The sequence below is a fragment of the Barbus barbus genome, assembly GCF_936440315.1.
Source record: "Barbus barbus genome assembly, chromosome: 36".
Lineage (NCBI taxonomy): Eukaryota > Metazoa > Chordata > Actinopteri > Cypriniformes > Cyprinidae > Barbus > Barbus barbus.
Window position 1 is genome coordinate 11,072,453 of NC_136714.1, and position 22,394 is coordinate 11,094,846.

Here is a 22,394-nt window from a genome sequence, read left to right on the forward strand (position 1 = left end):
TACACATTACTGATATTACACTACCATTCAAAAGTTTGCAGTCGGTACATTTTTTGGATGTTTTTGAAAAAAGTATCTTATGCTTACCAAGGCTGCATTTATTTTTTATCAAAAATACAATAAAATTGTAATATTGTGAAATATTATAGCAATTTAAAATAAAAGTTTTCTGTTTAAACATTTTTTTAAATGTAATTTACTGCTGCGATGCAAAGCTGAATTTTCAGCACCATTAATCTAGTCTTTAGTGTCACATGATCCTTCAGAAATCAATCTAATATGTTCATTTGGTGCTTAAGAAACATTTCTTATGATTATCAGTGTTGAAAACATTTGTGGAAACCATGAAACATTTTTTCTCTCCATTTTTGACTCCAAACTTTTGCATGGTAGTGTACATATAAAAATGTCTAGAGTTATACAAACTTTATATTTAGTACATTAAAAAAACTGTTAACTGGAGAGAAAAAGGTAATATTTATGGAAATTTACATTATTAGAGATTCATTCTGCATTCCAAAGGCTGGACAAAAAAAACATGATATAAATTGTGATTTTTTTATTCCTTAAGAGAAATAATAAATATACGTGCTCATATTTGGATTTAGTACATTGGCAATTTAAAGGTATAGTTCACCCAGAAATGACAATTTGGTCATTAATTACTCACCCTCATGTTGTTTCAATCCCGTAAGGGCTTTGCTTATCTTCGGAACACAAATGAAGATATTTTAATGGAATCTGAGAGCTTTCTGACCCTGCATAGACAGCAACAGAACTGACACGTTCAAGACCCAGAAAGGAAGTAAGGACATCATTAAAATAGTCCATGTGACATCAGAGGTTCAACCGTAATTTTATGCAAGAATACTTTTTGTGCACAAAGAAAACAAAAATAACAACTTTATTCAACAATTTCTCCTCTTCCGTGCCATGTCTTCGATGCATGTTCACGAGAGTACTCTTGTGAACGTGTCAACTGTATTCTCGTAGCTTCATAAATTAAGGTTGAACCACCGATGTCACATGGACTATTTTAACGATGGTCAGAAAGCTATCAGATTTCATCAAAAATTTCTTAATTTGTGTTCTGAAGATGAACGAAGGTCTTACGGCTTTGGAACGACATGAGGGTGAGTAATTAATGACAGAATTTTAATTTTTGGGTGAAATATCCCATAATGAATGCTTTCTTAATAATCTAACTTTTACTGGTTTTCTCACATAGTATAAATGACTATATATAGCAACAAAAAAAAAAAGCTACCGTTATATTTCAGGAAAGAAGTCTCTCAAAGATACTCTTCACATAAAACTTGCAATTTTATGTTACAACCACAGATGTCTATAGAGAGTAGGGCTGGGTATCGTTCAAAAATGTTCGATATTGATACCGATACCGATACCTTGAGTTCGATACCGGTTCCTGAACGATACTTTTTTCGATACCAATTTTATGAAAACAGTTTTAACAAGATTACATTATCTCAAAAAACTTTGGTTTTATTTTTTTCAGCTTGTTGACGTATACAGACTCAAAGACTCATCTCCTGAGCCACTGCACAAAGGAACAAAATATACCCAACACAATAAATCAGTACAAATAATTTTAATAAAGCTCAAATAGTTTTCAGTTTACACTAGTGCGTGCTCGTTTTAAAACGCATAGCTCAGACAGAATCATCATTTCTATTCATTTATTCTAGGTTGTTAAAGACTTCAAGAAATTTAAAATCTTTATCCACTTTCATAAGTGGATGTTTTATTTTCTTTCACAATATGTTTTATTGTTATTAAATTATGTGTTGTAGTATGTCTAATTATTTGAATGCATAAAAACTACTCAAATTTATTCTTAAAACAGCCTTATGAAATGTTTTCTTTTTCCTCAGAAATTCTGTGTTCTGTATCTGGTTTTCAAATGAAGGCATAAAACATTAATTTCATTTTTCTTTTAAATTATTGAAAATAAAACTTTATTTATTTATTTTGGCAAACAACATTTTACTATTAAAATTAAAACATGGAACAAATGTTGTGTGATAATTAATTAAAAAATAAGAGTTTTAATAATTTTAATAGTAGCCTAGTAGTAGCAGTATGTACACTCTGCTGAACAATATTAATTTATTTCTGCCGCAGTGTCTTCCAAGTTAAACCGAACTTATATTTTGACGGGTTTCCGGGAATACCTTTAAAGTTCTGTGTGTATATGATATGACACTAGTTTTACTCAAATCAAACGGTAAAACGCTCATGAAGTGACTCTCAGAGCAGTTCTAGAGCTGTTGTTCATTTGTTTATGTCCTCATTTAGTTAGACAGCCGATGCTGAAATGTCCCGCGAGCTTCAGTCTGTGTCAAGTAAGCGAAACTGTGCGATATAGAGAGCAGACTGCTCCGTACGCTTTCGAATTGCTCTCGCGGAGGTCAAACACTGATCAATCAGCACCGCCACTTCTAGTCAAACACATCTAGTGCTGCAGGATTATTGGCTCACTGACGTTAATGAGATTAACCCCTTAGGTATCGAAATTTGGTACCGAACGACAAGGCGTTTTTCGATACTCGGTGGTATCGAGGCAATTCGGTCGGTGCCTAAAAAGTATCGAACTCGATACCCAGCCCTAATAGAGAGCACAGAATACCATGCTATACCTTTTGAAATACTTTCTTTAAAATACCTTCTGTAGCTTTGAAATAGTTTCTTGCATCCAAGTTTTGTGTTGCACTGAATATTAACCATATCTTGGTTTTATGAAGCCTCTCCTCTATCTGTCTATCTGATAAGCAAAAGTGGTCTCATAAGCATGTGACCCAGCTGACCGCAGACTGAATGACTCAGCTGGAGGAAGCCCCATTTGTACCTGAGCACAGAGAACATCTTGGCCATCTTCCCAATGGCACGGATCTTGTTCCTAATCACCTCTTTCCGAGCAGCTGCTGCATTGGCTGTGGGCGGAAAGAAAAAATTCAAACAGTCTCACTCAGTGTCAGTATAACCAGAGGCTAAAAACCCCCAGAAACATTTATTTAAATTACAAGTAGCTTGTAGCTTGAAAAACTTTGGTTTTAAACTAGTCTCCCCAATACTGGTACAGTAGTTATGTTAGCGGCTAGCAAAGTCAAGTACTATGATGAAACTTAAGGGCTATTACAAGCACAGTATCACAAGAGTGCTACTTAACAGGAAATATACTGAAAGAACTATGAGTCATAAATCAGGATGTACCTGACGTCAAAGAAAAGGCCCTTTCTGTCGAGAAATCATAATCATGTTTCATGCTGGGGAACTCATAAATTACGTTCATCTTCTACTTGGAATATAAAGGACATTGTGGAGCAAACGAGTGAAGATGTCTCACCGTCAAAGATCTCTTCTCCATCATTCATCAGCTCATCATCAGAACAGATGCTCAACACATTTACCAGCATCTCCGTGACTGCAGGCAAAACAACGACACTCAATCACAACATATCAAAACAACATTCAGTTGAAAGTATTGGACATTAGCAAAAGCTTATTTGTCATTTCTGTTTTAAGGAAAAACAGAAATGTTTCTGTTTCTGTTTCTGTTTTAAGGAAAAATATTGAAGATTGTCAAGTTTTGGGTTAAGATTTTTGCATTAAAGGATTAGTTCACCCAAAAATTAAAATTTTGTTGTTAATTACTCACCCTCATGTCGTTCCAAAGCTGTAAGACCTTTTTCATCTTCGGAACACAAAGTAAGAAATTTTTGATGAAATCTGAGAGCTTTCTGACAGCAATGTAACATGTTCAAGGCCCAGAAAGGTAGTAAGGACATCGTTAAAATAGTCCACGTGATACCAGTGGTTCAACTATAATTTTATAATGCTACGAGAATACTTTTTGTGCACAAAGAAAACTAAAATAACTACTTTATTCAACAATTTCTTCTCTTCCACAACAGACTTCAACGCACATTCACGCAAACAAGCCGCAGCGCATCCGGGTTCTACGTCATAATGCCGGCTCCTGTGTCAGAAACATCACACGCATGCATTGTGGAACTCTCGTGAATGCGTGTCGAAGTCTGACATGGAAGAAAGGTTGGATAAAGTTGTTACTTCTGTTTTCATTGCACACAAAAAGTATTATCATAGCTTCATAACATTACAGTTGAACAACTGATGTCACATGGATTATTTTAACGATGTCCTTACTACCTTTCTGGGTCTTGAACATGTCAGGTGCATAGCTGTCTTGTCTATGCAGGGTCAGAAAGCTCTTGGATTTCATCAAAAATATCTTACTTTGTGTTCCAAAGATGAACGAAGGTCTTATGGGTTCCCTTTAAAATGATAAAATGCGACACTATTTTTAAATAAATTGTTCTTTTGAACTTTCTAATAATCAAAGAAAACATATACAAATATTAACAAACACACACACACACACACACACACATATATATATATATATATATATATATATATATATATAAAATAGTGCTGTCAAAATTAGTGCATTAACGCATGTGATTTATTTTTAATAGTTTAACGCCATTATTGAAAGTTAAAGGATTAGTTCACTTTTAAAACAACTTTTGCTGATAATTTACTCACCCATGTCATCCAAGATGTCCATGTCTTTCTTTCTTCAGTCGAAAAGAAATTAAGATTTTTGATGAAAACATTTCTCCATATAATGGACTTCATTGGGACCCAAACGGTTCAAGGTCCAAATGACAGTTTCAGTGCAGCTTCAAAGGGCTTTAAACGATACCAGATGATGAATAAAAAAGTTTAAGTTTTATAAGCACAAATGCTCGCCTTGCTTTGTTCTATGATGCGCGTTCGTGACGTCACGTAATAAATGCCCATTTCGTGTGCGTATCCTGGGTGTTTTAATACTAAAAAGCCTAAAAGAAAGTTTTGGATTTTACGTCAACCGTGACCTTTTCAACGTCATTGCGTATTACGTGACGTCACGAACGCGCATCACAGAACAGAGCAAGGCGAGCATTTGTGCTTATAAAACTTAAACTTTTTTATTTATTTTTGAAATGACCGATCGTTTCACTAGATAACACCCTTATTCATCGTCTGGTATCGTTTAAAGCCCTTTGAAGCTGCACTGAAACTGTCATTTGGACCTTGAACCGTTTGGGTCCCATTGAAGTCCATTATATGGAGAAATGTTTTCATCAAAAACCTTAATTTCTTTTCGACTGAAGAAAGAAAGACATGGACATCTTGGATGACATGGGTGAGTAAATTATCAGCAAAAGCTTTTTTAAAAGTGAACTAATCCTTTAACACCGTTTACGCAGGGGCAGGGCTGGGGTTGGTCTCCCTACTCGCAACTGCTGCTTCTGTCTCTTTTTTTTTTTTTACCAAGATTCCATTTATTTAGATGCGCAGAACGTCTTCTCCACATCAAACGGGAGACTTTTCAGACGTGCACTCCACTTTGCCTCAGCTCCGGGCGTGAGTCCAAACAAACAGGTGAGGAGGAACTTCAGTACAACATCAGTGAACTGATGTTAAATGAGATGTTGTCAGGCCATATGTCAGTAAAAACAAATTTTCCTCTCCTGTCTGCTGTTGTACTGTGCTCTTCAATTGCATGCACAAATGCGCTGGTGCGCTGTATATCATTTCATATTAAAGCATAATTATATAAGGTTGTGAAAAAACACAATGCGTGTCAGATCTGAGTCATGTTTAGCAGTGGCAGCTTTTAAAGGGGTGATATGATGCGATTTCAAGTTTTCCTTTCTCTTTGGAGTGTTACAAACTGATTGTGCATAGATGAGATCCCTAAAGTTGCAAAGTCTCAACACAAAAGAGATATTGTTAATCAAAGTTAAGACTCTGCCACGCCCCCCTAAAACGGCTCATTCAAACACGCCCCCACATGTCTACGTCACTGTGTGGAAATATTTGCATAATGCCACCCCAATGTTTACGCAAAGAAAGAAGGTGTGGTTTCAGTAACCGCAGTAGTGTTGATGCAGCCATGTCAGGGAGACACTGTGTGTTTCTATGCGAAAGCAAAAGCACTTTATTTGGCCTTCTGAAAGTAGATGCATTTAGGAATCATTAAGATTACTTACAACAGAACAGCAAAGCATTTTATGGATGACCGTTTCGTGAACCTAGGAGAGGAGGTAATTCTGACTTTGCTATGACAATCTGGCGCTTCTGAATCAGCGATTGTAAGTATGTTTTGTTATTAGTTTAAGTATTTGCTATTTACTGTTCAAATGCTGAGTTTTGTGCGTTGTGTGTGTGTGTGTGAGAGAGAAAGAGAGAGAGAGAGACACAGGGTCACATCAAAGTGGAGTCAGCTTTCTTAATCGCGGCTTGTTTATGTTACTGCAAATACATACGAGCTTCATCACTGTGTCTGTCATGCGACTCTGTTCCCCTTTCGGGCTTGAATTGATGGTAAAACTAAGGACATTATTAAAGGGGACCTATTATGCCCCTTTTTTACAACATGTAAAATAAGTCTCTGATGTCCCCAGAGCGTATATGTGAAGTTTTAGCTCAATATACCCCACAGATAAATTTTTACAGCTTGTTAAATTTGCCACTTTTAAGGTATGAGCCAAAACGCGCTGATTTGAGTGTGTTGCTTTAAATGCGAATGAGCTGTTGCTCCCGGAGAAGAGGGCGGAGCTTCAAGAGCTCCAGCTCCGCATTAGCAGTGCTAGCCTTTGCAAATAAACATTCCACGATTAATACAAGTGTGTTATCTTTACAGAAAACTACTCGGTTTCAAAGTCAGTCATCTGATGATACTGTGCATAATAAATTTGCGTTTATGAATTACACAGACAGGAAGCACGGCGGGATAACAACATAGCTGATCTCATGCGATCACAAACTTTATAAGTTCCACTTCTGATTATGAGCTCGACAACTTCAAGCGATCGACTCACATTGCTTTCATATGTAACTTTTAACTACCACATTCCTATTCATGATCATTCTGACAGCACATGATGGCAGCATCAGCGAAAACACACAGAGACAATGATAGCTTTAACAATAAGCCTTACAGAGTGCCAAGCAGCTCTTTCAGAAAGGTAATTTGGAAAACAAACGCGTGACACTTACTTTGCAGCTGAAGTTCGCACAAGAAGCGTTGGTATTAATTCCTAAACATATAGGGGACCAGTGTTAATTTTGGCAGGCATTTTTGATTTAGTCTTAGTCTTTATCTTGAGACGAAAATGCTTAATAGTCTTAGTCACATTTTAGTCATTTGAGTAGTTTGTCTAGTTTTAATCGACAAAAAGTCAACTTTTTGTCAACAGTTTTTGTCAACTTTTAGTCATTACTTTTAGTCAAACTGCAGTTACCAACATTTATTTTGGTAGCTATTTTATATGTAGTATTCAAACAAAAATAGTCATTAATTCTTCTCTCTTTAGACCAAATCAATTAAGCTTAGTTATGAGAAATTTGAATCAAGGATTGAATTTGGAAAAACTGGAATAAATGTTCATTTTTTGGTAGCGATATAAATTAAACTAATTTTTCAGATACAGTAGGTTTACTTAACAAGTATACATTTATTTAACATCTTTTGTTGGTTAACATTTATGACACAGATAATTAGGAATGCTGTCCATTTAAGACGGAAGGTATGCATGTAATAGCCTACTGACATACATTCCGTTTTCACCCACCTGTTTAAGCTCACTTAAACCATAACGGACTGTATTTCCGTGAGATACTCTACATGAGAGACATGTGGACTGCTGTGTGTGTATTTGAGCACTGAGAACTGATCGCGCGCTGTATGAGAACTGAAGAAGTGGAGCTCGCGCGAGAGAGAGCACTTCTATCAGCGCGTTTCCATCTATCGCACCTTCACTGACTTTAAGTTAATCGACAATGAATTGTGACTCCCGGGAAAAACGGGACATCTGGTCACCCACTCCCTAACCCTTCGGGTGCTGAGGCCATTGTTTCAGATCGCTAGTTCGCGTTTTGGTAGCCTATCCGTCCACTGCGGCTGCCATGCAAACGCACCTTATCCAATGACAGAGACGCACATTTTGAAAGACAAGACAGTTAATTTAGCCTATAGGATGTATTTTGAATGTCCGGTAGTCCTCAAAGAACATTTTAGTCCTGTCTCATCTTGTTAATGAAGATGCGCATAAATTTCGTCATAGTTTTTATCATCAGATATTAGTTTTAGCTCGTCAACGTCTCCTCTTAGTTACAGAAAAAAGGTTCGTTGACGAATATTTTTCGTCGTCGTCTTCGTCAACGAAATTAACACTGTAGGGGACGTTACCGATTTTTTCCGGGATACTTCCTTCGAAAATGAAATTTAACCACAGTGTCCTCGGCTCAGATGGGCGGAGATTATGACGACTGTATGAAAAAAGGTGTATGAAAAACACAACACTTGTAAAGCCTCTTTGGCGCTGACATTGTAAATAACGCCAGTAATGGCGGACCGCAGCTTCTCACTCAGGGCTGTGTTTATGCTAATAGGGCAGAGAGTGTCACAAATAGGCGGGACTTTTTCCCCTCGGTGACGTGAAAAGAGGTAGAATCTGAAACAGCTCGTTTGGAAAGACTGTTTATGATTTATTGGTTTTATAAAAAAATGAGTTGGTGGATTTTTAACATTATAGTCCGGTTGTTTTCACACACTGCGGCCACACAACTGTGTTCAAACAGCTTATAAAAGTGATTTTTGCATAATAGGTCCCCTTTAACTGTCTTTATATTTATTTTGAAAGCTGAAGTGCCAGTTGGCCAATCAGAGCAGACTGCATTTGTTGGAAGGAGGGACTTTGTAGAAAACGACGTGTTTGTGAGAGTACAGTATTTGAATTGTTTTTTGAACATTAAAGCATATCAACATATTCTGTTACACCAAATACACAATATAATGATGTTTAAAAAAGCATCATGAACCCTTTAAAGACATAGCCTAACCTAATAACCCAGCTGCTGCGATATCTGTTAATCAAAGAACAAAAGAGGAAATCAGTAACTTTTGTAGCTTTAAGGATTCATATTAGAATTCAGTGTTTGATAACTTTATTCAATTTCTGTGTATTTCCTACTTTCTGAAGGGTATGACATTTATTATAATGGGTTTATGTGAAGATTGTTTTAAGTTATATTAAACGTTAAAGTCTAATAAATGTTAAAACTGATAGCTCTACTGTACTGTAATGTTGAATGGCTATAATCAATGGTCAATTTCATAGAGACATCAGTATTGCTATCAGTGAGACTCGCCTTCAGTCATAAAAAAGATGCCAATAAACAAATATTTAAAATAATATACTGTCTTTGTACATTCATTTGAAGATTGCATGTGAAATTATTGCAATATAAAAGTATATTTAAAAACTTTAATGTAAGGTGGTATTAACTGCAATAAAAAAATGTAATCTATTGACAGCACTAATATATATATATATATATATATATGAAGTATAGGTACCTTTCTCCCCCACAAATGGCAGCGACCAGGTGAAGACATCCATGAAATTTGGCAGCCAGTAAGGATGAGGGGAGCAGTTAAACTGCCGGATGTTCATTACATTGTTCTCATACTTCAGGACGGCAGCTGAGGAAGTGAATAATAAGAAAAAGTGAGCGTCCAGCTTATGAAAATTCGTGAATCAATAATATGAGAAATAATCTCAAGAGAGCGTGGCTTCCTGAGCCGCTGGGTCTGTTTCCTAATCGACTAATTCAAGTGGAATCGTTGTCTACAGTTTTGGCCGAAACAGTGTGTACACACAATGATATGACAAAACCCAAGCTAAATGAGCTTTATAAGGAAGAACATGTCAATGATAAATGGTGTTAATACATCTGGATATAGAGGATATAAATTTTGTATGTGGCTGAACATTCGTTTTCACAAAAAGCCTCCACTAGATGGTTCTGCTGAGAGGTTGACCCTGTTCCATCAGCGGATGATAAGACCACATGGATGGAGTCACTCAAGCTGATGGTCCTGCCCACGCTCTCATCCAGCTCTATGTTCCCATCACAAAGCTCCATTTTTCTCGCACATAAGGAAAAACACGACTCACCTTTATTGTTGTAAACATCAAGGTAGTTTGGTGCAGAGAAGATGGTAATTAGGGAAGGGAAGCCAGTGGTCTGACTCTTCCTGTACATTCGGTACCTTTTAGAAGAGAGAGAGAGAAGACAAAAACACTTTAATTGACTTTTTATAGATACACGCAGAAAACTGTGTGTGTATGAAAAAAGGTGTAGCATTAAAAGTACACCTTAGTACCTTATCTACACCTAAAGGGTGAATATTAATACACAAAAATTGAAATACAGAGCGAAAGACAGGTAATACATACCCTGCATCTTGTGCTTCATGTGCTCGAATGATTGATAACAAGTTATTATTCTGTAGGAAGTCACAGACAGCCGGATAACTGCAACACAGAGATTGAGAGAAGGAAAGGAGAATGAGAAAGAAGATAAGAGCCAACATTTGGAAACTGTGGGTGGACATGTCTCATTAATGTTGTATTGTTTTTCAAAGCTTTCCACTGTCAGCCAACCAAAACATTCATGTGTGAATGGAGCACGGGTGCAGTTCAACATGTGTCCAGTAGGGGCAGCGTGGGCCTCAACTGTAGTGTAGCACTATCAGACCTCCTGAGAAAGAAATCCTGTTTATTTATTTTTTACATATTTGCAGTTCATATATGTATATTCATAGACATTTTCACTCAATTAAATGTGTGATTCAATTCAATTACTATTTCAAAGTATTGTGGTACTTTATCTCACAATATTCTCATGCCAAGAATTTTTGTTATATTTTGAAGATTGGCCACTATTCAGAGCAACTCTATTTCAGTAACACTGTTTCCATTTGTTAACATTAATTATTAAATACTTTAACAAATGTATTGCTCCTCATTAGTTAATGTTGGTGTCGAGTTGCCATTGTTTCTTTTCAACCAAAATTTTAACTCAGAATCAGAATACAATTGCTATACATTAAAATAATAATAATAAAAAAACCTGCAATATCATATAGAGTAAATTAGTGCCGGTCCACTTTTTCAGTATTTTACTTCTAGAACCATTGGGTTTTCCAACAGAGATTGTAAAAAAAAAAAATCTTTGTTAAAGTGTTATAAGCCATCAACCAAGCCAAACAGCTATGAGGTGAATCATAACATTACAAACTTTGATTTAAAGCAAGAAAACATTTGAAAATCAGACAAAAAGACAAAATATAGCTGTGTACTTAACGGCTTTGGTGAGGGAAAAAACTACAATCCAATGAAGCACTGCAAATTACATAATATAATTAAAAACAATGGAGAGTTATAAAACTAAAATTTTTATATTGGTTTATTATACATATGGAAACAATATATTTTAGGTTTATTGCAAAATATGCATAAATATATAAATATTTAAGTATTTTGACAGCCTAGCAACTGCTGACTCGATTACATTATAACTTCATGGTAGTTGGCGTTCCCTGCAGAGGCAGAGCTCTATAGGCGCAATCTGCTCACCAGGACTCTCTGATTAGTGGAATTTTCTGTAGAGAATCACGGGTAGTGTAGCTTTTCATGACAAATTCAACTGTTAAACAGAATGAATTTAAAATAAGCTTTAAAAATAAAGAATATTGCAAACAAATGGCTTCAACAAAAACATATACCTTCAATTAACAACCTCAGAACTCACAGAAGGTCTGTGTTTATAGGCTTATCAGCCACAATTTAAGTCACTAAAATTGAATTTTTTTACTTCCAGAACCTGACTGTTGCACTCTGCCACTGATTTACTATATTATCCTTTGATTTCCACCCATATTCCAAACCTGTAACATTTTGTTTCTTCTGTGGAACAGACAAGGAGATGTTAGGAAGAATGCTCATGCTGCTCTTTTCCACACAATGAAAATTAATGGAGATGGATGTTGTCAAGCTTCACTGTGAGAAAGCACTAACATATGTTTGCCTACAACCCAGAGAGTGTGTAAAGGAGGGTGTGAGCTGCTCTCGATCTTTCTCTCTCTCGTGTCGTCGGCTAATGAGGGGGCACTGCTGCTTTACCGCTGCTCTCTACCAATCACTTCTTCCTCTGCATCTCTCTTTCTCTCTCGCTATCACTCGCTCCAGTTTGGGAAGAGGAAACGGGTCGTCATGGCAACACCACACTGCAGAGCCCTTGGGGATTGTGGGATAGATCGCAAAGCTGAGTTGCCGCTGCTGGCCGCAGTGTAAGCCCTTCACTCACTCCTTCCATCTCACTCTTTCTGCTGACTACAGTACGATGCAAGATGCTGAAAGGGCATCCACCCATCTCCTCTTCTGACAGCTTCACCATAGTCTCGCATGACGAGACGTTTGATCAGCATAAAATCTGGTCCACTTCCAACTTAATCTGACAAAGAAGCATCCACTTAGACAAATACATAATATTTTTACATATTAGAAACAACGTCAGAAAATATCTGAATTGAGAGAAGTACATATTATTTGCAGACATAATTTAAAGTAATATTGTTTGTTGCAAATTCATCTCAATTGACAGCGCTTGTGTTGATGAACCACCAAAAATTATTTCATTTAAAAAATTATCTCGTGATTTCATTTGCTGTTGTTCGGCGAATGTTCACAAGTGAAATCTAGTCAATTCAATAGGAATCCAAATGATCATAAATTTCATGTGAGAATTTCTCTAAGCAGATTTCACAACGGGTTGAAGTTAGTCACGTGGATTGACTGTGTTAATCAGCAGAAAGCTGATTAAAAGTGCCTTTTGAGTGAGATGTGCTTTATACATTGCTACACAAACAGTAAAAACAGTAGACAATGGGGCGCTAAATTGTGCAGAAATTTCGCTAATGTGAATGTGAAGTGAATGGAGCAAATCAGTAAAATTTAAAATGCTCAATGTTTCAATAAAGTAAAGCTGCAAGACATAAACAACATGCATGTTAACACACTTTTAGTGTGAATCACCTACTAACCTTTTCTGTGTAAAGTTATATCCATTTTTAACTTTGTTGTAATGCCAATGCTACGCCTAAACTCCTAAAACAATTGTAAAAATGTAACTTTCAACTCAAAATAAGTTTTAAGAGAAGAATTAACGCAAGTTATTTTATGAAATGATAAGCTTCACATTTCTGTGATGATTTACATTGCTTTTTCATTTTTGCTTTTTTATAGGAAAATTTTTTTTTGTGGTAATTGTCACTTCACAGGGAGTTTGATTGACAGGCGAGCTGACCAATCATAATGCCGAATCTGCCATTTTGTCCGATAAACAAACCAGTCAGTGGACTTGAACTTGAAACATTTTGTGTTTTTATGTCTTTCTTCAGTTGAAACAAGATACTCTCTGATGTTCATTCATGTTTATTTTGTGCTATAACTAGTAAAGAGGAAGAGATGATCGCTTCACATACCGCTTAAACTGAGGTGCTGCAGCCATTTGTCATGACACGTGAATTTCAAAGTGAAGTTTAAAAGCTAAGACTTTGTTTGATACCTAAAGTAACCTGCTCTGTCTTGTCTGTCTGCGCGTTGTCAGTTTTCTCTTTGCTCCAAGATGTAATTTTCACTGCGTAAGAACATGATGTATTGCATGACTTGTCGGACATAGCAACAGTAACTGGAGAGGGTCTTCTTCTATTCTCTAAATGTCTTCATTTGTGCAAATGCTCTCTGGGAAAAACATATACATGGAGTCTGCAAGAGCATAAAGGCAATCACATAAACAAACAGAGTGAATGGAGTGAAAGAGGAGTGATTAAACACCAACTTGGTGATTCAGGGAGGTGGGCAGCTCGAGGAGCACTGACAACACAGATTAAAACAAATGGCTTCTGTGCGCCTTGCATAGCAGAGATGTGTGTGGGTATGTATCTGTCTAAGTAGAGTATGCAGCACTGTGTGCATGTGTGATGATGAATTCAGTCATGTGTGTTCTGTAACATGGCTGCCTCTGGTATTATGCATATACTAATGATTGTAGGGCTCCAAACCAGCTGGCCCAACTCTGCAGTTTACACCAGACCAGACACTAAACACTAGATAGATAGATAGATAGATAGATAGATAGATAGATAGATAGAAATGTAGACAGAGAGAGAGAGATAGAGAGATACTGTTTGGTTTCAGAAGACTACATTGTAATGCTAATGCTAAAAACACAAACATTGAAATGCTGAAAAAAAAACAACCTAATCTTCTCTCACTCAACAACAAAACACTCATTCTCAAATACACCAGTGTACTGTCGTTCCATCAAATTTTCAGCAGGGTGTGTGAAATATTAAGAGGCAGTTGCTCTATGCAGTCAGAGCAGAGGAGAGAAAACAACATCAACCCTGAACACCTGGAGAGACCCAACAACCCCCCACCGACCCAGCTGTCCCCACACAACATACACACACATATATCCGCCCACATATTTGCACAATATGTTACACAACATCAATGCACACACATATGCACATTCATGGTATCGCGGCAGTGGAATTAAGACATACATATAGAATCTCACAGAACTGTGGGATAAAAAGTTGCAATTACCATTTATATTTTTTTATTCTGTGGCAGTAATAAGATTCCATACGTTTCAAATCCCTCATTGAAAACCCTCTGAAATCAATCCAACAAATTAAAATCCTAATATCATAATTGTCTATATCTGATTAAAAGATTGAACAAAAAATTTATATATAAACATTTAAAAAAACATTTTACAAAAATATCTGCCCCCATTCGAAAGTTTGGAGGCAATAAGATTTTTTTCAAAGAAATTAATACATTTATTTAGCAAGGATAAGTTAAATTGATCAAAAGTGACAGAAAAGACATTTATAATGTTGCAAAAGGTTTATATTTTAAATAAATGCTGTTCGTCTTTAAAAAAAGGTATCATTATTTCAAATTCCACAACCATTTTCAACACTGATAATAATAAGAAATGTTTCTTGAGCAGCAAATCAGTATTTAGACTGATTTCTGAAGGATCATATGACACTAGGGCCAGATTTTCACCATCGCAAACCGTATTTTGGCATTAAAATAGTACTGTCAGGACCTACTAAAGACGCGCCGTGAAGAATTAGCACTGAAAAAGCTTGGACACAGTTATTTTTGCGCCTGACCTTATTGAATATGCATTTGTAGGAGTTTCCCTTTTAGACACAAAATTGAGAGTATTAAAATGAATCATGCAACGCAATTTACTAGCGTTTGCGTTTACTGGTATTTGCACCATTATTTAACTCCCCAAAAAATCATGTCTTAAACTATTTTGCACTTGAAATGGCTGCATTTGTTGCTAGGAGGAGGCACCGCAGAGAACAGAGAACGCGTGGTAGAAGGGAGAGGATTTTTTTTTCCCACACATTTTAATTTATTTGGAATACCAGAACAACACATTATCAGAAATCCGAACATATACTTACACTAATTTGCGCTGCGCTTGGCAGATTGCATAACAGACGTGTTTAAAAACATTGAAAAAATCTTACTGACCCCAAACATTTCTTTTTACATTTTTGTTGTTTCATGAATGGTTTTACTATTTACATTATGCTGATAATCCCATTATAAGATATTTAATGGCAGATTCTTTTGACAACTTTTAGTATGACAGGATATTCCCACTCAGACACATCAAAACACACAAAAACCACCCACCTGTAGAAGTATGAGCATCCTCTGACTGTGTTGTGGCTAAAGAACTCTTGGCTCTTTTCATTGCCGAAGTCCTCCAAGGGATCAGACCACAGCAAATCACACATAGGCCCGAATGCTGGGGGCTCCTTAAACCGATCCAACTAGGCCACAGAGACACAAATATAATACAGAATAAAGAAATACACACACATATACTGCTATCTTGTAGCCATGCATGAAATCTTTCTCCTCCCACACACAGCGCTGCTGTTTACGCATGGCTTGGCAGTACCTTCTTTATGTCGTCTAAGGTCTGTATTTCTGGGGACAGGCCACCGTGGACGCACAGGAACTGCTGGTTCATGAGAGCTGCCAAGGGCAGACAGTCAAACGCGCCCATACAGGCATCGTAAACCTGCTCTGAATACTTGATTTTACCTGATTAACAGTGAAGGAGAAAAACAGCGAGTGAGTACAAAGGAAAATAAGTCGTTTTGGTCACACTTTAGTTTGGGGACCAGTTCTCACTATTAAATAATAGATCACACAAAAATGAACATTTTGTCATCATATACTCACCCCCATGTCGTTCCAAGCATGTATGAGTTTCTTTCTTATGTTGAACACAAAGAATTTTGAAGAATTTTGAAAAACTCAAAAAGTCAAACAGGTGATGATCCCCATTGACTCAATGGGGACCAACAACTGTTTGATTCCCAGCATTCTTCAAAATATTTTCTTTTATGAAAATTGGAACGACATGAGAGTGTGATGACAAAATTTTCAATTTTGGGTGAACTATCCCTTTGACTATTAATTACAACTTTTGTCTCAATAAACTCCTAATTTGCTGCTTAGTAATATTTAGCAAGGTAGTTGTTAAGTTTAGGTATGGATTAAGGGATCTAAAATATGATCATGAAGAATAAAACATTAATATGTGCTTTATAAGTCCTAATAAACAGCCGATATGCTAGTAATATGCATGCTAATAAGCAACTAGTTAATAGTGAGAATTGGACTCTACAGTGTTACCATAATGTTTTTGTGTAATACATTCTCTTATCAAGCCAGTATCTGTTTCTGTTTTACAAAGACATTTTATTGCTAGCATAACAAAATGAGAAGAAACGGATATGCATTACATGTGTAATTTTCATTCTTTCTTTGTGAATTTTCATTCTTACCAAAGAGCATGATGGGAAATGTAGTTTAGTATCCTCATAAACCCAATGAATGAGAAGCATTTTTTATTTAATCACTGTTCTATTCTATAAAAACTAAATACCATTAACAGTTACTTTTAAAGATAAATATCAAATTAGCTTCTGCTAAGATTCTATAATTGACACATCATTAAAACAATGTATATGCAACATTGTTGTGGTGTTCATGTGCCTTGCTTATAATTATTTTATTTTTACCTGAAAAACACTTTTAATGTCAGTCAGGCTTTCAAAACAGGCTGTATTTGCTACTGTACCTTTAAGACAAGGAAAGTTATTTTCAGCATAATGCCGTAGTTTACACTGTAGTTGTTATCAATTCTGGTCATATACTAATAAAGTAAACATTCTGACAAAGGCATGACTGACACTGCAGTGTTATCATTAAAGCACGTTTACACAGTGCATCAAGTCGCAAAGGTAAGTCATTATGACAAAGAAACAAGAAGTGACACCATTTTTGCAGTTATTTTGCAAAAAACAACCTAATATTTGTAGCAAGCAACAGCTATTTTGTTATATAATAACAGCACTTATCATGTTTTTCTCCATTCTCATTAGATTCCTACTGGGACCAAAGTTTAGCGGTCAGCCCCATGTGTCTCAGTACGTCACAAACACTCACACACAAGATAAACAGTGTCTCCAGACGGAGGAGGGTTTTTTCTCTCAGTGTGTCGACGCGTGTCCTATTCTCATTATGTCTCAATACGCCGCCTCTCAAAAGCATTTGTAACCATGGTGACAGGTCAGTGGAGTAGACACAAAAAGAGTTTGCCGTCAACTCCGCACCTCTCCCTCCCACCTCACCTGTCTCTGCGCTCTGCCGCTTGGCCTCATGGGAAAACTCCATTCTGAAGCATTACCTCATACTCCACATCCCACCCCTCCTCCACCCTTCCCAACTGCTCTGCGTTATAAACCTCATTCTCTTTAAATGGAAAGATTTGTCCTTTCAGGAACAATAGACATAGTAGGCAATTATCAATGTGAATTGAGGGTTGTGCTCCGTTATTCTAATTGGATTATTTTCAGTGAAATATAGGGAAATACCCCTTTTAAACTTTGTCATTGTTCAGAAATGTGAATTCCGATTCTAATTTACATATAAAAATATAAACACAACATATTGCATACAAATAACATAAAATTATTTATTCTAAGTTTTTAAGTTATGAAAATGATATAAAATAAACTATATATATACACACACACAATTATGATAAATCAATCTGTTTTGTTAATACTGGAAAACTGACCTTTTTGATATAGGAAAATATAAGAATTAATGTACTCCTTTTAAAACATTAATCATTAAATCATGAATTACTAATCAAACATACAATTTTTTTTACAAATGTTAAAATATAATATAAATATAAATTATATTAAATATATACACTACTGTTCTATGTTTTTAAAATCTCTTATGCTCAACAAGGCTGCATTTATTTGGTCAAAAATATAGCAAAACCAGAAAAATTATTACAATTTAAGATATTTATTTTATATATTTGAAAAAGTAATTTAATTGCTGATTTTCTTCTCAAACATTTCTTATTCTTATTTAAAAACATTTTTGTTGCTAATATTATTTAAATAATTATTTAATTAATATATAATTTACATCAAATATAATTTTTTGAAATATTATGGTGTCTTTACAAACACTTTAATGCATCTTTAATGAATACAAGTATTAAAAGTATAAATCATACTGACCCCAAACGTACTAAATACTGACTACTACTAAACTTCTTTTTTTTGCTATTACAAATTACATTTGCAGTATATCAATACAGCATTGCAAGCATGACAAGGGGATACTCACATTCTTGTTTGAAGGTGAAATATTCTGTCAAATGTCTACATTCATGATTTCCTCTCAGTAAAAATAGCGTCTTTGGGTAGAGGATTTTCAGTGACCAGAGGTACAGAACACACTACAGAGAAGGAGAGAGAAAAAGAGATGAAACATACGGCCACATCCATGAGATACCTACTAACACCATGCTAATGCAGGCCAGTGCAAGGTCTGTGTAGTGTTAATGATACTCTTCCAATTACATTACATATGTTATCACATCTACCATCAGTCCCCATCACCTTCACCGGCTGCCCTCAGACCAAACCATACATGAGCTTCCTCCTCTCCCTTTACTGCTAATACATCCACAGTTTATTTTATTTATTTATTTAGTCATTTAGCAGACGTTTTATCCAAAGCGACTTACAAATGAGGACATAAGAAGCAATCAAAACCAACAAAAGAGCAACAACGTGCAAGTGCTATTACAAGTCTTGGTTAGCCTAACGCAGTACAGATCATTATTATTATTATTATTTTTTTTTTTTTTTTATAAAAAGATAAAATAAAATTAGAATAGAGTGCTAGAGTTGGAGGGTCAAGTAAAGATTAAACACAACACATGAATTAATTAAACACAGTTAAACACAACTCATGCTGATCTCATGCTTTAGCAAATAAAAGAAGAATTCTTCAGCAAAACATTAGGAGCTGAGTGATTTAATTGAGCAGTCGGTGTTGAGATGTGTTCACAGAGTTAATCATGGCCAGCAGTCAAAGATGGCAGAAGTTGGACATGTCAACGTACACGAACGTCAGAGCACAGCGCTCACAGATGACTGATTCCTCCTCTCTGTTTGAAGCTGGAGGATGAGTCCCTGATGTGTGTGACAGAATTGCTCATTCTTGTTATCAAAGGAATACTTGAGAGTTACAAGATAACTGCGATGAGACTATCAGCCAATAACCGAGCCTGCTTGGTCAACAGCAAGTGCTTTCATGCAAGTTTCATTGACAATTTAAAAATGTAGATATATTTGAGTGAATTTTAAGAATTGAATAAATGCAGGCATTACTGAGGGAGGACAGTTATGCTTCAGTTGCAGCAGAAGTCATTTATGAGCTGCAACCACTGATTTTTGTATATGTTCATTAATACATTGTTAAATGTTTATTTTATTATATATTTGATTTCATTATTATTGTCATCTTATTTTATTCTTACTCTTTTAGTCGCATGATGCAAGCAGTTGCAGCAGTGTCTTGCAAAGTGGTAATTTATATTGAACAAAATATTATTAATGCTTTTATAAATCTAATGCTGTTTTATGAGCGTTTATTTATTAATTAAATAGTTATAATGTGCATTAATTTATTGATAAATATACATGGAATATTTCTTTTTGTTTAAATGTCACACTGTATTTATAATTTTTTAAATAGTATTTAGCTATAAATATTTTTAATTTATATTTATAAATATCTATGTACTAATGTTTATTATAAATTGTAACCTCTGCAGGTTTACATAGAATTTGTTTCTTTATTAAATATTTGGACAAATGTAAAACTGCTTTGCACCTATCAATAAGACTGTAGAGAGACTACATGGAATATGTCTTATAATGTTTGCACACAAAAGCGAAGCAAATATTTGCATCGCGTTATTGCTCTAGATTTCCCTCTGAATGTTTTGCGTGTCACTCGCACAAATAAAAATGCTCTTCTCCACTTTCTGATATAACCAGACATGTCAAACTGGACTTGTCAATAAGCTCATTGCTGATTGGCTTGCATCATGCATCATGCAAATTTTCCGTTCGAGTTTAAATTTTTCAACTTGCTTGAATGTTACGCTTTTCTACAATAAAAAAAAAAAACATTTCAACGTGTGCAAAACACACGATTGAGGTGTATATCGTGCTTTTGCCGTAATAGCGTTGCTCAATTCGCGTCATTCGCCCAGCGCGAATTTGCATCTATTCGTGTCTTCGCATTGACCTTGTATGTAATCAACTCATGCGAATAATTACATTCACTTTTGGTGCGCACACACCATTAAAAAAGTATTTTTAATTTAATATTAATGAATATTAATTTTATTAATATTTATGCATGTTTATTTATCAATTTTCATTATGACAATGAACTTCTTTTGTAGTTTTTGTAGAATTTGTTTGTTTATTGGACATCATTTTAATAATTAAAATTTTAATAATGCCTTCAGCTACCAGTAAGAGTGTAGTTACTCTTTTTAACATCATGTTTCAATCCATTCTGTAGCTTTCTCGCAGAATCAGTTGAGAAAATGCTTAATGCATATTCAGTCTGGACATGGTTATGACTCAAATGAACCTTTTTATTCAAATGATTAATTTCTTTCAATTAACTTGATTAAAAATGGTGAAACCATAGAGGGATGGATGCATATACTATCCCAGTGCAACTTGTCTCACCTCGATACTGAAGTAACCCCGGTCCACATAGTCACCCAGGAAGAGGTATCGTGTTGTGGCTGGAGAACCACCCACCTCAAACAGTTTCATCAGGTCGAAAAACTGCCCATGGATGTCACCACACACTGCATAAAGAAAGAGAAAAACAGAGGAAAATTTTGACTAGCTGAGCTGGATGCAAACAGCCTCAACTGTTTGTTCAATATACAGGATATACAAACATTAATCCATGGCGGATTCATACAGCCATAGCTATTAAAATCATACTGTAACTGCAGCTCTGTGCTAGGCGTAATCCCTTAATATCAACCACTAGACTGCTCAAGCCATAACGAACTCATCGAATTGAAAATGACAGCTTTGCACATCTGGGAGAGTGAACCTATATGAAACATAGCTGGCCTGAAAATCTATGTTAGTCCTTTGCAACATCATTCTCAACATCATGAGAGAGAGAGGGAGCGAAATGCAAACTCCTGTTGCCATGGAGACATGAATTTGATGAGAATAAAGAATGAAATAAATGAGGAGTTTGCGTTGGCATGGAGATGCTGCCTAAGCGTTTGCCCCAGAGGCCTCTCAGCCTGTAGTGTGTGTGGGTGTGGCCACGGACAGAGAGGGAAACACGCATTTAAAATCCTCTTAGCTCATACATCACGTAAGAAAACCCAGATATCAAGCCCACATCACTGACATACAATGATAGAGGTTGAAATTAGCAAGTGTGTTTGTTCCAACTCTAAGCTTGTGGGAAGGGAAACGAGTTGGAGAATTTTTGGTTGCTTGAGGAATCTGATTTTACAGCGAAAGGTCCAGATTGTGTGATATGACCTACTGTAAGTGCGTCACCATGCTTGAGAGCTGTGAAAAAAATGTGGAGCATCTCACTTCCTGTTTCTCCCACTTTAAAGACACCAAGACATGCTTGACAAACAGTTTTCTTTCCTGTGTTAACAAACACTTCAGTGTAAAAGTCTGGGTTTTTGAAAAGTTTTTGAAAGAAGTCTCTTATGTTCACCAAAGCTGCATTTATTTAATCAAAAACAGTGGAAACAGTAATATAGTGAAAAATTATTACAATTTATTATAACTTTATATTTGAAAATATTTAAAAATGTTATTTATTCCTGTTGAATTTTCAGCATCATTACTCCAATCTTCAGAATCACATGATCCTTCAGAAATCATCGTAATATGCTGATTTGTTGCTCATACACCATTTATATTGTGAATGTTGAATGCTCAATATTTTCCC

The 22,394-nt window shown here is 35.7% G+C and overlaps 1 protein-coding gene across 1 annotated transcript in view; it reads right to left on the bottom strand.

Moving 5' to 3' along the window:
• Positions 1-22,394, bottom strand: part of LOC306855904 (protein phosphatase 3 catalytic subunit alpha-like) — a gene marked incomplete at its 5' end in the record, with an annotated part of 80,939 nt that overhangs the window by 4,412 nt on the left and 54,133 nt on the right. The window contains 9 exons of the mRNA XM_079394855.1: positions 2,867-2,951; positions 3,365-3,442; positions 9,452-9,577; positions 10,053-10,147; positions 10,335-10,412; positions 15,672-15,811; positions 15,943-16,088; positions 18,708-18,819; positions 21,140-21,264. Coding sequence (XP_079250981.1) covers positions 2,867-2,951; positions 3,365-3,442; positions 9,452-9,577; positions 10,053-10,147; positions 10,335-10,412; positions 15,672-15,811; positions 15,943-16,088; positions 18,708-18,819; positions 21,140-21,264 — 985 coding nt within the window. The remainder of the gene's footprint in view (positions 1-2,866; positions 2,952-3,364; positions 3,443-9,451; positions 9,578-10,052; positions 10,148-10,334; positions 10,413-15,671; positions 15,812-15,942; positions 16,089-18,707; positions 18,820-21,139; positions 21,265-22,394) is intronic.